General features: G+C 37.7%; 1 protein-coding gene across 2 annotated transcripts; it reads right to left on the bottom strand.

The window, feature by feature from the left end:
- Window positions 1–903: 903 nt before the first annotated feature.
- LOC307146165 (E3 ubiquitin-protein ligase TRIM39-like) lies at window positions 904–15,890 on the bottom strand. Of its 2 annotated transcripts, XM_079850038.1 has the most exons (7): window positions 15,473–15,890; window positions 14,068–14,624; window positions 12,677–12,772; window positions 11,561–11,794; window positions 10,111–10,258; window positions 3,201–3,227; window positions 904–3,104 (listed from the first exon to the last, which is right to left on the bottom strand). In XM_079850038.1, the coding sequence occupies exons 2-7, from the start codon at window positions 14,620–14,622 to the stop codon at window positions 2,569–2,571; spliced, it is 1,596 nt and encodes a 531-aa protein (XP_079706164.1). In that variant the 5' UTR covers window positions 14,623–14,624; window positions 15,473–15,890; the 3' UTR covers window positions 904–2,568. The 2 variants fall into 2 exon arrangements, with proteins under 2 accessions (XP_079706164.1, XP_079706165.1); XM_079850039.1 differs by lacking the exon at window positions 15,473–15,890 and having other exon boundaries at window positions 14,068–14,628.
- Window positions 15,891–20,502: the final 4,612 nt, after the last annotated feature.

Raw genomic sequence — 20,502 nt, 5'->3', positions numbered from 1 at the left:
GCAACATACACTTTCAGGGTGGAGAAAGACAGCCTTCGCTCCAACCCTTCTTGCAGGAAGGACAGCATAGCTCTTATCTGTAATGCTGCCTGAATCATAATCATACACTGTTCACTCGCTGGACAGAGGAGAACTGGCCCCGACTGAGCCTGGGTTCTACCAAGGTTTTTTCTCCATTCTGTCACTGATGGACTTTTGGTTCCTTGCCACTGTTGCCTTGGCTTTTGGCTTGCTTAGTTGGGGACATTTAATATTCAACAATATTACTGATCTGCCTTAAGGTGGACGATGACGCAATTTTCTTCTAGAAGCAATGTTTGTTGTATTATTTTCATGTTATCACTGTGAAGCTGCTTTGATACAATCTGTATTGTAAAAAGCGCTATATAATAAAGGTGACTTGATTTATCGGGCATCTCCGGGGGTCTTCCCAGTGAGAAGAACAGCACTCAACGAACAGGTTCCTCTTCAGGGTGTAAGCGCGCCTCATAGAGGGGGCTCTCGATGAATAATAGAGTGCTCTGATGAGTTACATTTTTGATTTTGTTGTTGCATGTTGTGCTTGTTTGTATTATGATGATTTTAAGAAATTTGTTTTTGAACTTGTACTTATAGTACTTAGGTGACAATGTTATGCTGTGGAATTCTGTGATGAGTGTTACGGGGAAAGGTTACGCACCGTGACAATGGTTTGTCCCACTGGTGTTTGGTGGGAAACTTGTATATTTAATCCATTGTCTGAGTATGTTTGAGAGGGGGGAAGCTGCATCATGTAGGCCTATACTGTGCAAGCTTTCGATTATGTCTGAGGTGAGACATGTAGTTTATTCTTGTGGATGTGCCACTATAGGCATTGTTTAGTGCCAGGTTTGCTGCTCACAGCATTTTTTTTTGTGTGTTTTTAGCACGAGTATAATAGTGTTGCCAAGTCTGATTAATTTCCACGAACCGGTTCTTTTGGACAGTTCGTCAATGAACCGGTTCACAAACCGATTGTCGGTTCCTTACGTCATCAAGCAATGATGGCATTACGCATTTATTTTCTATCAACTCAGTGCCATGTTACAGTATATCAATGAAACAATAAAATAAAATAATTTGTGTCAATGCATATTAAAATATTAAAAAAAGTTATTTGTGTGAATGTATATTGACACATTATTGCCTTTCATTCACTCAGCCTAAGTTAATGGTATTTGTGGTCACAGTTTCATTCGCGGATCCTTTATTTCAGATATGACTGACCACCAATATTAAATAGTTTACATCTTAGATAAGATTCCTAAAAGTTTCGCACCTACAGCACACATTACAGACATGCATAAACACGGATATATTCTACATGTCTAAATTTAGCCTAGAATGAATAAACCAGTCTTTTAAACTCCTTGATTTTGCTTAACAACTTAAAATATAATCTGAATGCACAAACTGGCTATTGTAATATGTATTTATATCTCTCGACAGAAAGGTTTTTGCAGGTTTTAATAAAATGTTATTTAATAACAATAGCCATAATAAGCATATTTCCAGTATGTTCCTCAGGCGGTCATAGTATAGGCTAGTCAACTCACTCATCAGACTCATCGGTAATCCTCTGCAAACTTCAACAGTTAGTTGAACCGGCTCATTCGAACATCACTAATAAAGTTGCCTCAATTGTGTATTTATTTTTATGTTTTTTTTGTTTTGTTTGTTTTTTTACAGTATGTAGACTGCACCTTCTGAAATGCAGCTTGTAAAATAAATCACATCTGGCATTCGGAAAACTACTCCATTATACTTCCTTCCTAAAGCCTCTGGACAACACTCTACATGACAGAGTATTTGCATAATAATTACCAAGCTGTTTAGTTTACAAGAAATGTCAGTTATAGAATTGAACACTTGTCTTTATTTAGATGCTGCAGTTATTACAATATAAACCAAAAATCACAATATTTCACAAATAGTTAAATGTTAAAGCTGGAGAGGAGAGAGAAAAAGGCCTTAGAAATTTCCTTACAAAATAACATGTAGAAACTTTGGAAAGTTTGAAAATTCAGTATATTATGTAGAATTTTACTGTTTAATATTAAATCATATTATGTAAAATGTCATAGATTTAAAAAGCAAAGTATAAATGAAAGAGAAAAGCAAACAAATCTTTGTGTTGATTAGAAAATATAGACGTGTGATAAATTGCCCATTCAAATGTAACCGTGGTTAAATATTGGGTAAAACTTTAGTTTAGGGTCCATTTCTCACTATTAACTAGTTTCTTATTACCAGGATATTGGTTGTTTATTAGTACTTACAAAGCACATATTAATGCCTTAATAAACAGCAATTAGGAGTTTATTGAGGCAAAAGTTCTTAATAGTAAGAATTGAACCTTAATCTAAAGTGTGAACATATTTTTTCACAGAACATAACTCACAAATATTTAATTATAGGTGATTTTTTTTGTGTTTTTTTTTTTTGAGGGCCTGCAAATAGTTTTTTTGCTCTTGTACACATTTTGTCTATCACATTTTTATTTACATATTCTAAAAACAGCAATCTTTTCAGATTCTTTTTATTTTCATTTTAACTGACAGGAGTGATGATCAGTGGGTTTGAGTTTTTACCTTCATCATTATCATCTGGGTTGAAATATGGATAGAGTTTGTCAGTAAAAGTCTGACCAGTGAAAGAGTAGATATGAGATCTGGACTCATAAAAAGAGACCAGACCCTCCTCATAATCCACAAACACACCAACCTTCTCAGGTTTCACTCTCAGAGGGAACAGAACCACTGGATTATCACAAGCTACAAGATGATCCTCATCAGTCAGCATCATAATCCAGTATCCATCCTCAGGTCTCAGGAAACTGTCAGTCTCCTCCTTCCTGTCAATGGATTCTTTGATCACTCCTAAACTCCACTCAGTCTTTCCCTTCACCTGCACCTCATAGTAAAATCTCCCTGAACTGAATCCCTGCTTTGCCAGAACACAACTATTATCAAATCTCTTTGGGTTTTCTGGGACGTCCTGCTCAATGTCTCCACAACTGACTTGTTTTCCATCATCAGACAGGATGAGATATGAATGAGCCGTATCAGGATCCAGAGTCACATCCACTGAGAGAGATCAGACATTTCAGATATACAGTATATAATATAGATTAACACAGTATTGTGAATGTATTGAAGAAAATGGTGTCAGTCACACTGTACCTGCAAACTTCTGCTCAAACTTCAACCCTGTGGACACATGACAATATAATGATGAATTATTCATAGCAATAGTTTCAGTGAGTTTCTCTCCACTGGCAGCATGTTGTTGTTTGTGTAACGGTCACCAGCTGGAGTGCCCTTGAGAGCCACCAGAGGGTACTCCAAACCAGACTATCACGTTCACTCACAGACTACATCTCCCATCATTCTCTGCCTGGACTCATCAGCACTCATGATCACATTCACCTGTATCACATTATCTTGTTTAGTTCACCCCATATAAGCCTGGTTCACCCCATCACTCACAGTAAAGTTTTGTATGCGTGCACTGCATTTCTGAGCGTTTTCCCTGGTTTTCTTGTCTCTTGGTTTTTTGGATTTCTTGCTTGTCCCGTGGATTACTCTTGTGCCTCTGACCCCTGCCTGTTTTGATTTTGTTTGTTTGTTTGGACTGCCTTCCTGTGTATGACCCTCTGCTTGTTGGATTACGATTCTGGATAACCCCTTTAATAAAAGCTGCATTTGGATCCTCTACCCTCATGTCTCGGAGCAGTTTGTAACAGTTTGTAAAACAATGCAGAATGTGTTTACAGTAAATATACTTACAGTGGAGGTCTATGGGACAAATATAATGAGGATTTAACTCTCATACTGTGTTTGTCTCCTGTTTTCCTGTCTTTGTGTTTAGGGCGTCAATATGGCAAACATTTATAGTGATTGTATAAAAATAAGCATTTAAAGGGGTCATATAATGTCATTTTTGTACAAGCTAATATGATTCTTTAGGGTCTAAATTAAAAGTTTGTAATATACTTTAATTAAAAATTCTCATTAGTATTGTAAGAAAACACTCATTTTACCTGGTCAAAAACAGCTCTGTTTTTATGGGGTGAGATTTCGGTCACAATTCTGCGCGCGCAAGATCACATTTTGAGCGTGCAAAAGGGCATTTCGCACGCGCGTGAACTGAGTTTTGCGAAGAAATGTTCGTCTCGCAGATAAGAAAATATTGCGAGCGAACGAAAATCAATTTTGCATTTAAAATAAGTATTTGGATGTGCGCGGACGTTCTCTTTCGCGTGTGCAAAGTTTAACTTTCTTGCTCCTTTCATACCAGCCGTGAGCGCTCTCTAAGCGCAGACAGCTCGCTTGCTCAACACAACCCAGTGTTACAATATGGCATAATTCCAGCCAATCAGAGATGAGACTGCTAAATTCTGATTGGCTGGCTTGAAAACCATTCACAAGACTCCCTGCATCACCGACTGCGGAAGAGAACTAGTGTAGTTGAGTTTATTATTTATGAAAAATATTCAAAAACTTCACTGTAATTCACTGTATTGTTGGCAAATTCAGTTCACACATCACTGCTGTCCTGATGGTTATACTACAAGACTTACTTTGTATAAATATAGTTTTGCGTATTTTTTACGATTATTATTTATGAAAAATATTCAAAAACTTCACTGTAATTCACTGTATTGTTGGCAAATTCAGTTCACACATCACTGCTGTCCTGATGGTTATACAACAACGCTTATTTTGGGAAAAAGATAGATTTTAAATTGTATATACTATTGTAAATGTAGAAGTTTTATGATTTTTATGAAAAATATTCAATAACTTCACTGTAATTTACTGTATTGTTGCCAAATTCAGTTCACACATCACTGCTGTCCTGAAGGTTATACAACAACACTTATTTTGGTAAAATATATATTTTAAATTCAAATTGTATATACAATTGTACTGTAAATGTATAATTTTTTATGATTTTTATGAAAAATATTCAATAACTTTACTGTAATTCACTGTATTGTTGCCAAATTCAGTTCACACATCACTGCTGTCCTGATGGTTATACTACAACACTTATTTTGGAAAAAAAAAATTAAGTTGTATATACAATTGTAAATTTATGATTTTTTTAATGATTTTTATGAAAATATTCAATAACTTTGGACATCAGTGATGTGTGAACTTAATTTGGCAACAATACAGTGAATTAAAGTTATGTTATTGAATATTTTTCATAAAAATCATAATAACTATACATTTACAATTGTATATACAAATTAAAATATATATTTTTCCCTAAAATAAGTGTTGTAGTATAACCATCAGGACAGCAGCGATGTGTGAACTGAATTTGGCAACAATACAGTAAATTAGAATATTTTTCATATCATAAATGTACAATTGTATATAAAACTTAAAATATATTTTCCCCAAAATAAGTGTTGTAGTATAACCATCAGGACAGCAGTGATGTGTGAACTGAATTTGGCAACAATACAGTGAATTACAGTTGTTATTGAATATTTTTCATAAAAATGATACATTTACAATTGTATATATAATTTAAAATATATATTTTTCCCCAAATAAGTGTTGTAGTATAACCATCAGGACAGCAGTGATGTGTGAACTGAATTTGGCAACAATACAGTGAATTACAGTTATGTTATTGAATATTTTTCATAAAAATCATAAAACTTCTACATTTACAATAGTATATACAATTTAAAATCTATATTTTTCCCAAAATAAGCGTTGTTGTATAACCATCAGGACAGCAGTGATGTGTGAACTGAATTTGCCAACAATACAGTGAATTACAGTGAAGTTTTTGAATATTTTTCATAAATAATAAACTCAACTACACTAGTTCTCTTCCGCAGTCGGTGATGCAGGGAGTCTTGTGATTGGTTTTCAAGCCAGCCAATCAGAATTTAGCAGTCTCATCTCTGATTGGCTGGAATTATGGCATATTGTAACACTGGGTTGTGTTGAGCAAGCGAGCTGTCTGCGCTTAGAGAGCGCTCACGGCTGGTATGAAAGGAGCAAGAAAGTTAAACTTTGCACACGCGAAAGAGAACGTCCGCGCACATCCAAATTCTTATTTTAAATGCAAAATTGATTTTCGTTCGCTCGCAATATTTTCTTATCTGCGAGACGAACATTTCTCCGCAAAACTCAGTTCACGCGCGTGCGAAATGCCCTTTTGCACGCTCAAAATGTGATCTTGCGCGCGCAGAATTGTGACCGAAATCTCACCCCATATGTTTTCAGCACGCCGTTTGAGTGCATGTGTCTTTAAATGATAATGAGCTTTGCTCACCCCGCCCCTCTGTTCTGTGCATACACCGTTTGTAAGACAATAACAGACATCCCAACCTGCAAAAAGTCATTTCAGGGAGATACCCCCCCCCCCCCCAAAAAAAGGAAAGAGGACAAGCATATGACATTTCACCTCAGAGTTGTGGTCACTGGTCACTAAAATATATAAAAGCATAATATATAATTTCTATGGCTATAGGCCCATGCAATTGTTAATTATGTTAAAATATCTAGATTACTTTTACTTATATAAGCTGCTTGTACTATTTATGTAAACTGCTTTTATTTATATTCCATTGCAGCTTTAAACAGGTCTAAGGAGTTTGCTGTTTTCATGTAGCCTTGGCAACTAGCCGGCCTGAATATTATGTACATGAAATGAAACTTGTTGAACTCACCTCAACATGTCTTTTACAATAATTTAACCCGCCATGGCCCATGGGCAATGCTGAAGTCACTGTTACAAACTGTACAGCGTGCAAGACTGTCATTATGTTTTACTCTTATAAAACAGGGTTACACTGTAGTGTAGTCTGGCGTAAAATGTGTCTTATACTTTCGTTTTTTGTGGCACTCTCCCTCTGCCATGGCGCTCCTGCTTCTAGATACACTGAACTGAACTGATTCGGTTCGGGAAAAGAGATAAAAGCCCGCCCACACTGACAATTGATTGGTTGATTTACCGAAACAGGCCAATCAGAATGCTCTCTATCTTACATGCGCTTCATGAGGCACACTCGCTCCCTCTCTCTCTGCCGTGCGCGCGCTACACACGGTTTACTTTGGAACACAGTCATGCGCGCTCTTGCTCGCTCGCTCAAGATTCCGGGAGATTTTAACTCATTTGCGGGTATCAGGGAGCCGCTATCAGTATGCGGGAGACTCCCGGAACTTCCGGGAGACTTGGGATGTCTGCAATAACCACAACGCGTTGTTTATTATAAACATGGGATTATGAATTATATTGAGAACGTCATACATAGAAAACATGCCGTAATGTACCCTGAGTGTAAAAATAGCCGCATTCATTATGAAGCGTGCAGCAAGCGATTTGCAAAGATTATTATAAAGATTAATATAAAGATTAATATAAAGGTTAATAAAACGTTACACTCACTCACTTCTTCTGGAGGTTCAGCAGGAACACGAATAGTTGGTACCGATCCTTTTTTCAGGAGCAGCTTCTTAGCAAAACCAGCTTTACTGGCCCTCGTTTGTAAAGCAGTCTGGTGAAATGATTCGCGCAAACATGAAAGCATTGACGTTGTGGGAAATATTCCCTTCGAAAACAAACTCAGCCACTGCGTCTTCAGCGGTTCGGATTTAGGAACACCAAAATGACTGCTGTGTTCGTTATTACACCCAAGAACAGAACACCACAATCGTTAGACGCCATTCTACTCAGTGCTCCAGCTATCAACATTGAACGCGCCGGTTGGCGCGGGCTATGATTGACAGCTCGCTCACGAGGGCGGGTCTGTGTTGAAACAGGTCTGTCAATCACCATTGTGGGAGGGGCGTCCGACCGTGTGACATAACACGGTCGAACGGCTTGATTTAGGAGAGGGGGAAAGATGATTTAAAAAAAAAACACTGGATGGATTTTTATCATTTTATGATGGTTGTGTACAGGCACTGTCAACACACATTTCAGTACAATCAACTTGTAAAAGTGCATGTACCATTATATGACCCCTTTAAATAATACAAATTATATAGGCCTATCATTTTTTGTTTACTTCTCATCTATACATTTATGCTTTGCTTTTGGGGAATATGAAATACTTTTTTTTAAACAAAATTCCTCAACTACACCATTAGCATGCATATGAAATATTACATTTTTATGAATTCAAAATTAAATACTGAGTCGTTTCTTGTTATTGATCTAGGTGTTAGAGGCAGAATTCTGCTTTCTGCTGGTTAGAGAAAAATATGCAGTGAATATAGTTTTAGGAAAAAGAGGCCCATAGAGATCTATTCATTTTCTAGAGGTGGCTAACTGCTCTTATTACAGCTTTTGTGGTGTATATTTTGTGAATATATATATATATATATATATATATATATATATATATATATATATATATTGTTGTATAATATCAAGGAAATGCAATTACCTGCTTCCTTGTTTATTGTAGATGCCTTTTTGTTACACATATTTAGCCAATGTATTGGATATAATGCATTGCATTCAATGTTGTTATTTATTTTGTTTGTAAAAGATGGCTTATATTGTTTTGGCATAGATGTACAGTAATTGGTTATGTATGTATATGTGACTGTGCCAACCCATGTTAAGAGGAGCAGAAAAGTGCGATTATGTGTGTGCGCTAGACTCCTATAACTGTAGTGTAAATGAACTCAGCCATCTTAGTTGAGTTTACTGGAGTTCAAGGACATGAAGAGGTGGACCGCTTGCACCTGCCTGGAGAAGGATCTGGGAAACTTTGGAGGAGTTTGAAGGAGTGTCAACCGAACGTCTGTTGAAAACAACAGGAGTATAAAAGACTGATGAACTGTTTGCCTCTTGGGATACTGATACGCCAGTGCCCCCGACGCCTAGAAGCCCAGAGCTGGGGACAAGAAACCCCAAGCAGAAGATAAGAAGCCCAGAGCTTACTACACCTTTGATTCAAAACGTGACTATTGTATTTTATATTTAAACGATGAAGTTCTATTTGCCTTTATATTTTTGTTTATTATAAAAAGAAAAGTAACCAATTAAAATAAATTTAATTGATTACAAAATCTGCCTACTGAGACTTAGATTTATGATGCTGGAAGACTTTTAATGAGAACATACCACAGGGGAGTCTTCTGACCAAATTGTAAGTACCTTTTGAATGCTTACGGTTTAGGTCAGATTTGACTTTCTTTACCTTACCTGAGAATAATAAATAAATAGGTAAAAGGTGTTAAGAGTAAAGTACACACCGTAAAACAATATATATATATATATATATATATATATATATATATATATATATATATATATATATATATAGTTTAAATACATTAAACCAGTATTTTCAAAAGTATTTGAAAAAAGTATTTATATCAAAGTTGATATTTTTGTTTGAGGTCTGTTATCGTGTTTTTGCAATGCCACTAAAGTCGAGACTGGATTGTAATCACATATTATTTCTTTCAATAATCCAAATGTATAAAATAATTAACTTTAGAACAAGAAATTAATCAGCATAAGCAGATATGAAAAGGAGTGAAGAGTGAACACTGTGTGTGTGTGTGTGTGTGCGTGTGAGAGAGAGAGAGAGAGAGATCATGTTTGTTCGACACTGCATTTGTACTAGTACTAGGCCTTCAATTTTGTGTATGAACATTTTCAGATTTATGCTTGATAACTAAAGTTTGATAAATTAACTAATTTGGGTGTTTTTGAATAAGATTTTTTATTTTTCCATTAATGTTATATTTTTGGGTTTGGATTATTATGTTTTTGCAAGTTTGAATAAATATTAATTTCTATTTTACTTTTTTTTTTTGTATTCACTCTGCCTGATTAATTCAGCCACACATTTTTTGTGCCCATTACTGGGTTTCCATTACACATGTACACAGATAGTTACATCCTTCCCGCCGTTAAAGTAAAACTTCTTTAACACAAGTTTACACGTAAAGAACTTTACAGGGTTAGTTGTTTTATTACATTTTTTTAAACAATGCTGTCCTTTACAAACTGAACTTAAATTGGATTTAACCCATAATATTCCTTCAAAACATTTTCTTAGTTAATGAAAAAAATCTACTGTATTTGATATTCACATACCAGTTTGATTGAGTTTTTCATTCAGTGTCTCCTGAGTTTTCTTCAGTTCAGTCAGAGCTCTATACAGAGGGTTCACATTCACATCAGAGTCAATCCTGATCTCAGTCCAGTTCTTGGTGTGTGGACGAGTGTTCAGGGATGAGCTCATCTACAGCAGGAGAGAGAGAAGACTGTTAAATGTGTTAATTTTTATGTTTATAGTTGGGTTCGTACAGATTCTGTAAAATGAAATACCAGGACTTTTCAAGCACTACTTTTCTGGATTTCAAGGACTTCAATCAGCATTTATCAAACAATATCTTTATTATTTTTTATAAATTACATATATATGGTATCACTATGGTTTCACTTCATAGAGATCAATCCATTGACCAGCGCTGTCAGGCATGGGAAATCCAAAAAATGAAAACCATTGAAAGGATATTGAAACAGATTTCCATGAATATATGATTGACCTGAAGAATTAAAGTTGTTTTATATACTTATCATATACTTAATATCAGCTAATAATATAATAATAGCTATATCTCAGACGGGCTGCAGCATTAATTTTGCGTGAAACGATTGTATTTTTTCAACAACAAAAAAATCAAAATATTTTTAATTAGGGATGCACCGATACCACTTTTTGCAGAACGAGTTCGATACCGATACTTTCATTTTTGGTACTCGCCGATACCGTAACGCGTAACCCATACCTGAATTTTCATGAGGTTTTGCGGTCGTCCACGGCTGCCTATGACGGCTGCACGCGAAAACCTCACAACACCCGCCCCTGTCGGTGATTGGTTGGAACACTATTTATTTTGGTTTTGAGCGGTGGTGAAACCAACTGTTTTTGTGTACAGATCTCAGAGCCTAGGCTACCTACAGAGACGCGTTTTTTTGACGGCCTGCTTATGGGGCGGGCAGCTAGCGGATCGTTAGGAAAGATTAGATGAATGTGATCATTTATGTTTGGGCCTGAAATCGCTGATACCACCTTAAATATTCTACTAATAAGATACATCTACTTCATAGACAATCTTATTTTTTATCCCCATTATACTCTCTGTCGTGAGTGTTTCTTTGTCTGGACACACTGTACACACACTGCCTGGCAGGCCTATTCGTTTGTTGGTATCAGAGCATTTTTACGAGTACGAGTACATGAGCTCGGTATCGGTGTATCCCTATTTTTAATAATTCAAGCACTTTCAAGTACCTCTTCAAAAATATGGATGTTTTCAAGGGTTATCCAGGACTTGTACGAACCCTATGTTTTACACAGTAGCTACCTTTCAAACACAGTTAATTCATTTTTCAAATTTGACTTTATTACCATTTTATTACCTTTTGTACATTTTCTAACAGACTGTTACAAAAACAATGTTCAAGCAGCTCATCATGTTTGTGAACAGAGTTTGTCCTGTAATATTGTACATATTGACTGAGACAGATGTTGACAGACCTGTATGAGATGGAGATGATCTTCAGTGTGTGAGAGCTGCTCCAGCTCAGTGTTTCTCCTCTTCAGCTCAGTGATTTCCTGATGCAGCTCTTTAATGAGATCTTCAGCCTGTTTCTCTGCTGCTTTCTGCTGTTCCTCCATCATCTTCAGCAGATCAGACTGACATCTCTCAATGGAGCGGATCAGATCAGTGAAGAGCTCCACACTGGAGGATTTCTCTTTCTCTGTGTTTCTCTGATGAATCAGATCAAATCGAAGATCTTTCTATTAAGTTTTATTTGTTTAATTGAGAACCTTTATTAAAGGAGAACTCCGGTCAATTTTAACATTGAGCTCATTTTTTTGTAAATTTGGAGTGCTGTCAATACAGAGAACAACGACAAAAATCGGTGTTGCCTACACCATGTTATCCTCTTTTTAAAATTTGCACCCTGTTGACTTCAATGGGTCAAGTTTTAAACCTGCTTTTAGCCTCTTAACATCCTTGATGTGTCATTACAAGTGCACAGGTCATGTGAGTGATTCCTTCAGAGTGAACACGGTGAATCTGACTGCAGTAGATGTGAAAGATATGAATAAAAATGATATTTATTTAGCCAGCGCTCATACCTGTATTTACATCCTGTTTTCAATCAAAGTCCACAGTAATCGATTGTCGAGTTCACGCGCATTGGTTTAGTACCTATGATCATGCGCGTGAACTTGACAATCGATTACTATGGACTTTGACCGAAAACAGGATGTAAATACAGGTATGAGCGCTGGCTAAATAAATATCATTTTTATTCATATCTTTCACATCTACTGCAGTCAGATTCACCGTGTTCACTCTGAAGGAATCACTCACATTGGCTGTGCACTTGTAATGACACATCAAGGATGTTAAGAGGCTAAAAGCAGGTTTAAAACTTGACCCATTGAAGTCAACAGGGTGCAAATTTTAAAAAGAGGATAACACGGTGTAGGCAACACCGATTTTTGTCGTTGTTCTCTGTACTGACAGCACTCCAAATGTACAAAAAAATGAGCTCAATGTTAAAATTGACCGGAGTTCTCCTTTAAGCAGAATGAAATATAATGCACGATCAAATTTACAATGTTTTAACTTCCACTCACCTTTCTCAGATCTACTGAGTGCTGGATCTCTTGAATCTTCTTGATTCTGTCCTGGATCATCTGATGTACATCAGTTTGTCTCTTAGCCAGATGATTCTACATACAGAGAAAAACACATAACTTTATCCTCTGAAAAAATCTTATTAAAAGTGGCTGGAAATGTCTTTGAGGATAACATTCTTAAAATGTTGAAAAAATCAGCTTTTAGCAGATTTATAAAAAAAAAAAAAAAAAAAAACTATTGACAGTTTACAGATAGGAAATTTCAGTGAGGCTAGCAAGCAAGCTAAGTTTTGATAAGGATAAGATCCCACCCTCCCTTCAGAGAGTCTCCAAAGCATCACAAGAGACGGTGATAAATTACCTCATGTCTCAAAGCACGTAATATTACAATAATAATGAACGTAAACAACTTACAGAGCTCTTACTTGTACCACCTGACTGCTGCAGATTAATTTCGGCATTGATCGTGTTGACATAGAAATGCATAAATCAGAGTCTGAGGATGTGAACAGCTCCGGGGAGAACGTCACGGGTTGCCATCTCTTAATTGCGGTTACGACTGTCACATCCGCCAGCTGGAGTTCCCTTAATCTCCACCAGAGGGCACTCCTCCTGACTCCTGGGCTTTTATATTATGGACCTCATTTCTCAGTATCCTTTTTATCTATTCTCATGATTGTGTGATTTCGCTCATCTGTGTGTGATTACCCATGTTAAAGTCTGCCAATTTAAGCCCTGTGTTTTCATTCTCTGTTTTGTGTTACCCTGATATTCTGAGCGCCTGTATGCTGGATTATCTTCTCCTGTCTTGGTCTTGTTCTTCAGCCCATTGTCCTCGATATACTTGTTTGCCTGTGATTTTGGACTATCGTACGTTTAGATTGTTTGCTCTATGGTTTTGACCCTATGCATGTTATATGGATTACGATTCTGGATTGTCCCAATAAAGCTGCAATTGGATCTTCAACCTTAGTCTCTGAGTAGTTTGTGACACACCATGGCGTGAACGCAGCATTGCTAATTGTTTTGGTTCAGGAGGAACTGTAAAAGAAGGCTGCTGTTTGTTTGTGGTGCTCGGTGACTGTCCGAAATCGCCCCCTTTACCCTTAAATAGGGTAATATTTGATGGGATAGCCATTTGTCGTGCTTTCCGAAACCATAGTGGACGTATTGAGTGCACTCATTCAATCCCACAATGCACCACAATAATGAGTGTACAACCGATGTACGCTCAATGGCTAGAGAATACCCATAATGCACTGATTGATCTTATCATTTTTTTACAGTGTGCTTCAGGGAATTTCATTTTGTAACACCAGCCAATGTGTCATCCTTATAAGGTTATAAATCTTATAAAGGTTTAAAGTGCTTTGTTTGTAACTCTTTACCTTCTTCTCTCGACTCTCCTCCTCTATAGGAACAGTGTTGTGAGTCCTGTGTTCTCCTTCAGTGCAGGACAGACAAACACACGTCTGGTCATCTCTGCAGAACAGCTCCAGAGGTCTCTCGTGTTTCTGGCATATATAATCCTCCAGATTTTCCACAGCGTTGATCAGTGTGTGTTTCTTTAGACGTGGGACTCTGCGATGAGGCTCCAGATGAGAGTCACAGTAAGAGCTTTGACACATCAGGCAGGTCTTCACAGCTTTCTGCTTTCTTCCATCACAGATGTCACAGAACACCTCAGATTCTCCTAGATTGAGCTTCTCCTTAAAGTGTTGCGCAACCTCTCTGAGTGTTGTATTAATCTTGAGCTCAGGTCTTTTGCTGAATTTTTCTTTACAGAGTGGACAGAAGCAGGTCTGTGTGTTCGTCCAGCACTTGATCAGACAGGTTCTGCAGAAGTTGTGTCCACATGGAGTGGTGACTGGATCAGTGAACACTTCCAGACAGATGGAGCACTGGAGCTCCTCATTTAGTGCTGGACCACTGGAGGACGCCATGGCTGACAAAACAATGAGAATATATCATATAGATTGCTGGAAAGAGCAACTTTCATAATACAAGTTAGTTTGTTATATTTTAGTTTGTGTTCTAAAATGGATGTTGCATGGTTAAAAAATAAAACTAAAACCTATAACAACTTAATCTTATGCCTAGTATGATGAAAACGGCTTTGTTAATGTTTCTTGTCCCCTCACAATAACAGTTGATAATTATAACAGATCTGAACATGAATCGGGTGAATTATATAGGCCTATTTTCAAATCAAAATGGAAAAATTAGACAAAAGTTTATTTGTTTGCCTGATCATTTTTGAAGGTCGTTTAACATTTCTATCCTAAAACAGCTGTCAGATATGAAGTGTTTAGTTTAGCTACTTGCGTCTTATCTCACACTTTATGGCGTTTACTGAAGTGTGCAGTCGCAGTGGAATTCTCACTCATCAGGTTCTGTCAGCATTAAGTCCGCCTACTTTGATTTGATTGGTCATCTCAAATATTTTGACATTGATGAGTGATTACAGACCAATGAGGCAGCTCAGATGAGACGATCTTGGTGCTGTAGTGTTAATACTATAATTAAGAAATTATTTCACAACATTAATTATAGCACCTCAGGAAAATGCTTTTGGCAGTGAGGAAGAGGGTCGGTCGAACTACCCGTTTTTCTTTCGTTCATTTAGTCGCCAGTCTAAGTACTTCCTGATTCTAAGGTAGGCTATCTAAAGTGTGACTTTGACTTTTGATTTTAGCCAAAAAAATTACAGTAGGCCTACGTTTACCAACAATCTGATGCTGCTTCCAAATGCTACTAAACTACTGAACTAGCTCTTATATTTTCATCACTTACCTGTGAGTGAATATCAGATCTGGTTGTTAATTTCTGAGTTTCTGAAAAGAAATGTTGTTTGAGGAAGCTTCCAGTTCATCTGTACAGTTTCACTTTTACTTGAATCTTTACTCATCTGCAGTGACGGCATATAGCTCCGCCCATAATCATATGGACCAGTTCCTCATTCATCCCTGCTGAGTGTGCAAACGGTGTAAGAAACTTTTACAGGGCTCTCAAGTGTCACGCATTGAGCGTGACAGTCACTCATTTCGGTCTTTTGTCACGCACTCCCGCCACACATTGTATTTCTCACGCGGAAAAACTATTTATGCCGCAGCGCCCAAAATTTCGAAATTTCTCTGGCCGTGCCGATCTATGGAACCGGCAGGAAACAAGCGCGTCTCCCCTAGCCGAGCCTGCCACTTATCAGCCAATCAAAAAAAAAAAAAAGGGGGCTACACAATAGCCAATCAGAAAATAGCACTATTGTATCTGGGTAAGATTTAACGCAACAACCAATGAAAAAAAGCACATCCTGGAATTGTTAACGTGATTCTGCTACATCAAACTGCTTCGTTCAAAGTTCCGTTCACGCATAGAGGAAACCACTGGAGCTCCGAGCATCACTTTGAGCACAGAGATAAGTCATGATGATCTCCTGTTTTAATGTTACAACAAATTCACAACTTGTTTGACACAAACAGTGACAACTTGACTGCTGTTAGAGAATGTTTCCCAGATAATTAGCATAAGTTTTTCGTGAGTGTCTAACACTTAGCCAACAGTTTTACAGCCTGTTCACTGACAACACCTGCTCAGAACAAGTAGTCTAGGTCTTGTCATATTTTCGTTATCACACGATGACTGATATATTGTCACATTATAAACATCTCTCTCTCCAAATAGGCTTAATAATTTTATTAGCACTAAATAAATTAAAGTGTATTGCATAGTCGATGTTATAGGTCACTTTTAAAATCATGTCATATTTTATAATTATATCCTGGCCATGGATGCATTAATCATTGCATCTGTCTTTCAAAGATGTCAGGTAAAAAGTTAAATACACTGACACCTTATTTTTGTCCTTTCAAAAGTAACTGAATTCCCTGCTACATATATTATCCTACAGTAATCATAATTGTATTTAAAACATATACATGTACATGTATATGTATAATTATGTCATTATAAAATATATATTTGTTTATATACACACACTATAAATACATATATTTGAAAATAATACATTTTCCGCTTAAAAAAAAAAAAAGTTCCGTACATAGCCTATATGCGCCCCCTGAACCCCCATAATAAAGATGGACAGTGACAGAAATTTGCACAAATTAAGCATACATTCCATACAATTGAGGTATTGTTATGTCTAGATCCAGGTAATCATGAAGACAAGAAAGTTTCTCATTTCTTCAAGGTTTATTATTCAAGGTTTATTCAAACCCACAAGCAATATAACAGTGCCAGCCATTTACATGATTAGGCAGCAGGTGCAACCACCTCCATTCTTACTCTACACCTTTTATAGGTATCAACATGTGGACTAAAGCGCCATCTCCTGACAAGTACATAAACACAACATTCCCCCTTTACTCAAAACTGTAAATTCCACCCAAATTACATAGTTGGTGCAATAGGCAAAACCTATACAAAATGTACATCCAATTCAATTAGTTTAACAATATATTCTACATTCTGTAACCAGACATATTAGAACTAGAATTAATTTATCATTTAGCACAAAATAATCAATGTCTTTTGTACTAAGTAACATAATCATGCAACCAACGCGGAGGGCGTTTCACTCTTGATGAAGACCTTACAGGAACAGATGAAGAAGCAATTTGATTAGGCAAGTTCACAAGTTCATTTTTAGGCAACACCGTAGAGGAAGGAACAGACTGGAGGGGCAAGGACACCAGTTCACTCTCAATGGCATTTTCCACAGGTGCACAAGCTGGAGAAAGATGAGATGCATGCCAGTTTTTCCCATCTGATAACTGGTAAGTGCATGGACCAAGTTGATGTACAATTTTCAAAGGCTTTGTGAATCTAGGATGTCCTTTTGGAACATGAACTGGAATTTTTATACGCACCCAGTCTCCAGGTTTGAACTCAGGAGTACAGGCTCTTCGTTTGAGGTCTGTGTATGTTTTCATCTTCTTTTGAGACAATGACACTTTCTGACTCACAGCAGGATCCTTACAAGTTATAGGAAGAGGGAGAACATTTAGACGAGTACGCAATTTTCTGCCACAGAGTAACTCAGAAGGAGACCGTCCAGTAACAGCATGGGGAGTAGCACGGTAAGTTTGAAGAAAGTCTGTCACTGTTGATTTCCATGGCTTTCCAGACAGAATAGCAGATTGAATAGAACTCTTCAGTACTCGATGAAATCGCTCAATAGCTCCATTTGCAGCTGGATGATACACTGACGTATGTATGTGTTGAATGTCTCGATCTTTCAGAAATGCAGCAAACTCCACTGACTTGAACTGACATCCATTGTCAGATACAATGAAATGAGGATTTCCAAATCTGCTGAAAACTGACGTCAAGAAGTTGATCACATTTTTACTTGTGATTGAAGAAGTGAATGCCACTTCTGGCCACTTACTATGATAGTCAATCAACGTCATAATGTACCGACAATCCCAGGTAGCGGTTTCAAATGGGCCAACAATATCAACAGCCACTTTTTCCCATGGCATAGTTGGAAAAGGTACAGGTTGTAAAGGTGCAGCACGAACAGTTGTAACCTTATCAGAAGACAAGCAAACTTCACAATTCTTGATCTGTTCCTTAACCAAGCAGTCAATACCAGGCCACCAGTAAAGTTCACGAATGCGCTGTTTCGTACGCACTATTCCTTGATGACCTTCATGGGCAAGATTCACCAAAACACGTCGCAATGCAACAGGAACAACAAGACGTGACCCTCTAAACACATAGTCCTTTTGCACAGCAAGTTCATGACGTATTTGAAAATATGGACGTAGAACAACCCCCACAGCAGCTGATGAAGAGGGCCATCCACGAACAATCTGAGCACGTAATGCAGTCATTTCTGAGCATGATGCAGAGGCAAGAGCAAATTCAGTTGGAGACACAGCAGACATTTCAGAAGACAAAAATGCAACAAACTCCGGCTCAGTACCGGAAAAATCCTCATCAGAAGCAGGCAAAGGTAGGCGTGAAAGATAATCAGCAACTTGATTTTGAGAGCCGGGATAATAATTCACCTCATAGTTAAAACACAAGAGTCGCTCTGCCCAACGTGCGATCCTCATTCCAGCGCGATCTGTGCCTTTAGAGGAGAGGAGCACTGTCAAGGCCTGATGATCCGTACGTAGAAGAAATTTTCGACCCCAGAGGTAAGTTCTCCATTTTTCAACAGCCCAGACACATGCTAAAGCTTCCTTTTCAATCGTTGAATATTTGCGTTCTGCAGTAGACAATGTTCTTGAAGCAAATGCAACAATGTGCTCTGTGTTGTTTTCATGAATTTGAGAGAATACAGCACCTAGTCCATAATCTGATGCATCCGTTGAAACGACAGTAGGCAAGTTAGGGTCAAACAATGCTAAAGCAGGGCTTTGGAGTAGCAACTCCTTTACAGTACTGAAACTCTTCTGAGCCTCATCTGACCAGCTGAACTCAGAACCTTGTCTGATGCAAACACGCAATGGTTCTACAACTGTAGCGAAATTTGGAATGAATTTATTGTACCATGACAACAATCCAAGAAGGGAACGGAGCTGATGTGCATCTTTAGGAACAGGAGCATGAAGCATTGCACTAAGATGATCCTCATCTGGGTGAATACCCTGTGCAGATACAGTATGACCAAGAAAGCGCAAACTGCTTTTATTAAAGTGACATTTTGAATCATTCAACTGTAAGCCTGCATCATGTATGCGCTGAAGAACCACTTTGAGCATGTGGTCATGGTCACTTTTTGTGTGTCCCCAGACAATGACATCATCCAAATAATTGGCTACGTTTGGCAATCCTTGTAGTACAGTTGCTAGCATTTTCTGAAATGCAGATGGAGCTGAAGCAAGGCCATAAGGTACTCGACAGAATCTGAATAGTCCTTCATGGGTGATGAATGCAGTCAGATCACGACTTTCTTCATGTAACAAAAGCTGGAAATAAGCATTCTCTAAATCAATTGTAGAAAAGACAGTTGCTCCACGCAGCATAGACATCATCTCATCAATATGGGGCAAAGGATAACTGTCCGCAACAACAGCTTTCTTTGGTTCTCGCAGGTCTACACACATGCGAATACCACCGGTCTTCTTCTGAACAACTACAATTGGAGAAATCCACGGTGATGCATCCACTCGTTCAATAACACCCAAGTCAAGAAGGCGTTGAAGTTCATCACTGACAGCATTTCGAACAGATAATGGCAACCGTCTGAGTTTCTGACGTACAGGTTTCACCACTGAAGAAGTTTTTACCTTATGCACAAATCCTTTTGCACATCCTAGCTTAGTAACAGGCACAGAAGCAGAAAGTCGCATTACAGAGGCTGAAGACTGAGTCGGTCCTGGAAGTATGGAAGAACCTTCAAACTTGAGATGCAATCCATTAATTAAATCCATTCCAAGAAGAGCAGTGCCACATTCGACTATAAAGATTGAAGTATTACAGGTCATATTATCTCTGGTAACAGTAACAGGTAGACAACCAAGCACTGGTATTGGATTTCGTGAATACGTCACCAATTTAACAGCAGGAGGCAGCAAAGAGTCTTGTTTAAAGTGTTTTTCATACACAGATTTAGGCAGAATGGAAACGGAAGATCCAGAATCCACAATCAACTCCACAGGTACAGAGGCTGATGCAGTCATGATAGTAGTAGTACACTTTATCTTATTAGATACTGAATCATGCATGTAAAGAATCTGAAGCTCAGGAAGTTCAATCTCATGTACAGAATGTGTTTGCTGTGAACGACACACTCTTGAAAAATGTCCCAACTTTTGACAATTATTGCACTTTACAGAAACTGCAGGACATCT

The sequence above is a fragment of the Squalius cephalus genome (assembly GCF_949319135.1).
Source record: "Squalius cephalus genome assembly, chromosome: 18".
NCBI classification, from domain to species: Eukaryota; Metazoa; Chordata; class Actinopteri; order Cypriniformes; family Leuciscidae; genus Squalius; species Squalius cephalus.
The sequence above is the reverse complement of the archived record's forward strand: the minus strand, read 5'-3'. Positions and strand labels throughout refer to the sequence as shown.

Bases quoted from the DNA above. Each gene is read 5' to 3' on its own strand.
- LOC307146165 (XM_079850038.1), bottom strand. From the start codon at position 14,622: ATGGCGTCCTCCAGTGGTCCAGCACTAAATGAGGAGCTCCAGTGCTCC. The intron at 11,795-12,676 runs GTGAGTGGAAGT...CTGATTCATCAG, and splicing joins ACTCAGTAGATCTGAGAAAG to AGAAACACAGAGAAAGAGAA. The intron at 3,228-10,110 runs GTATGTGAATAT...ATGTGTCCACAG, and splicing joins TGAAAAACTCAATCAAACTG to GGTTGAAGTTTGAGCAGAAG.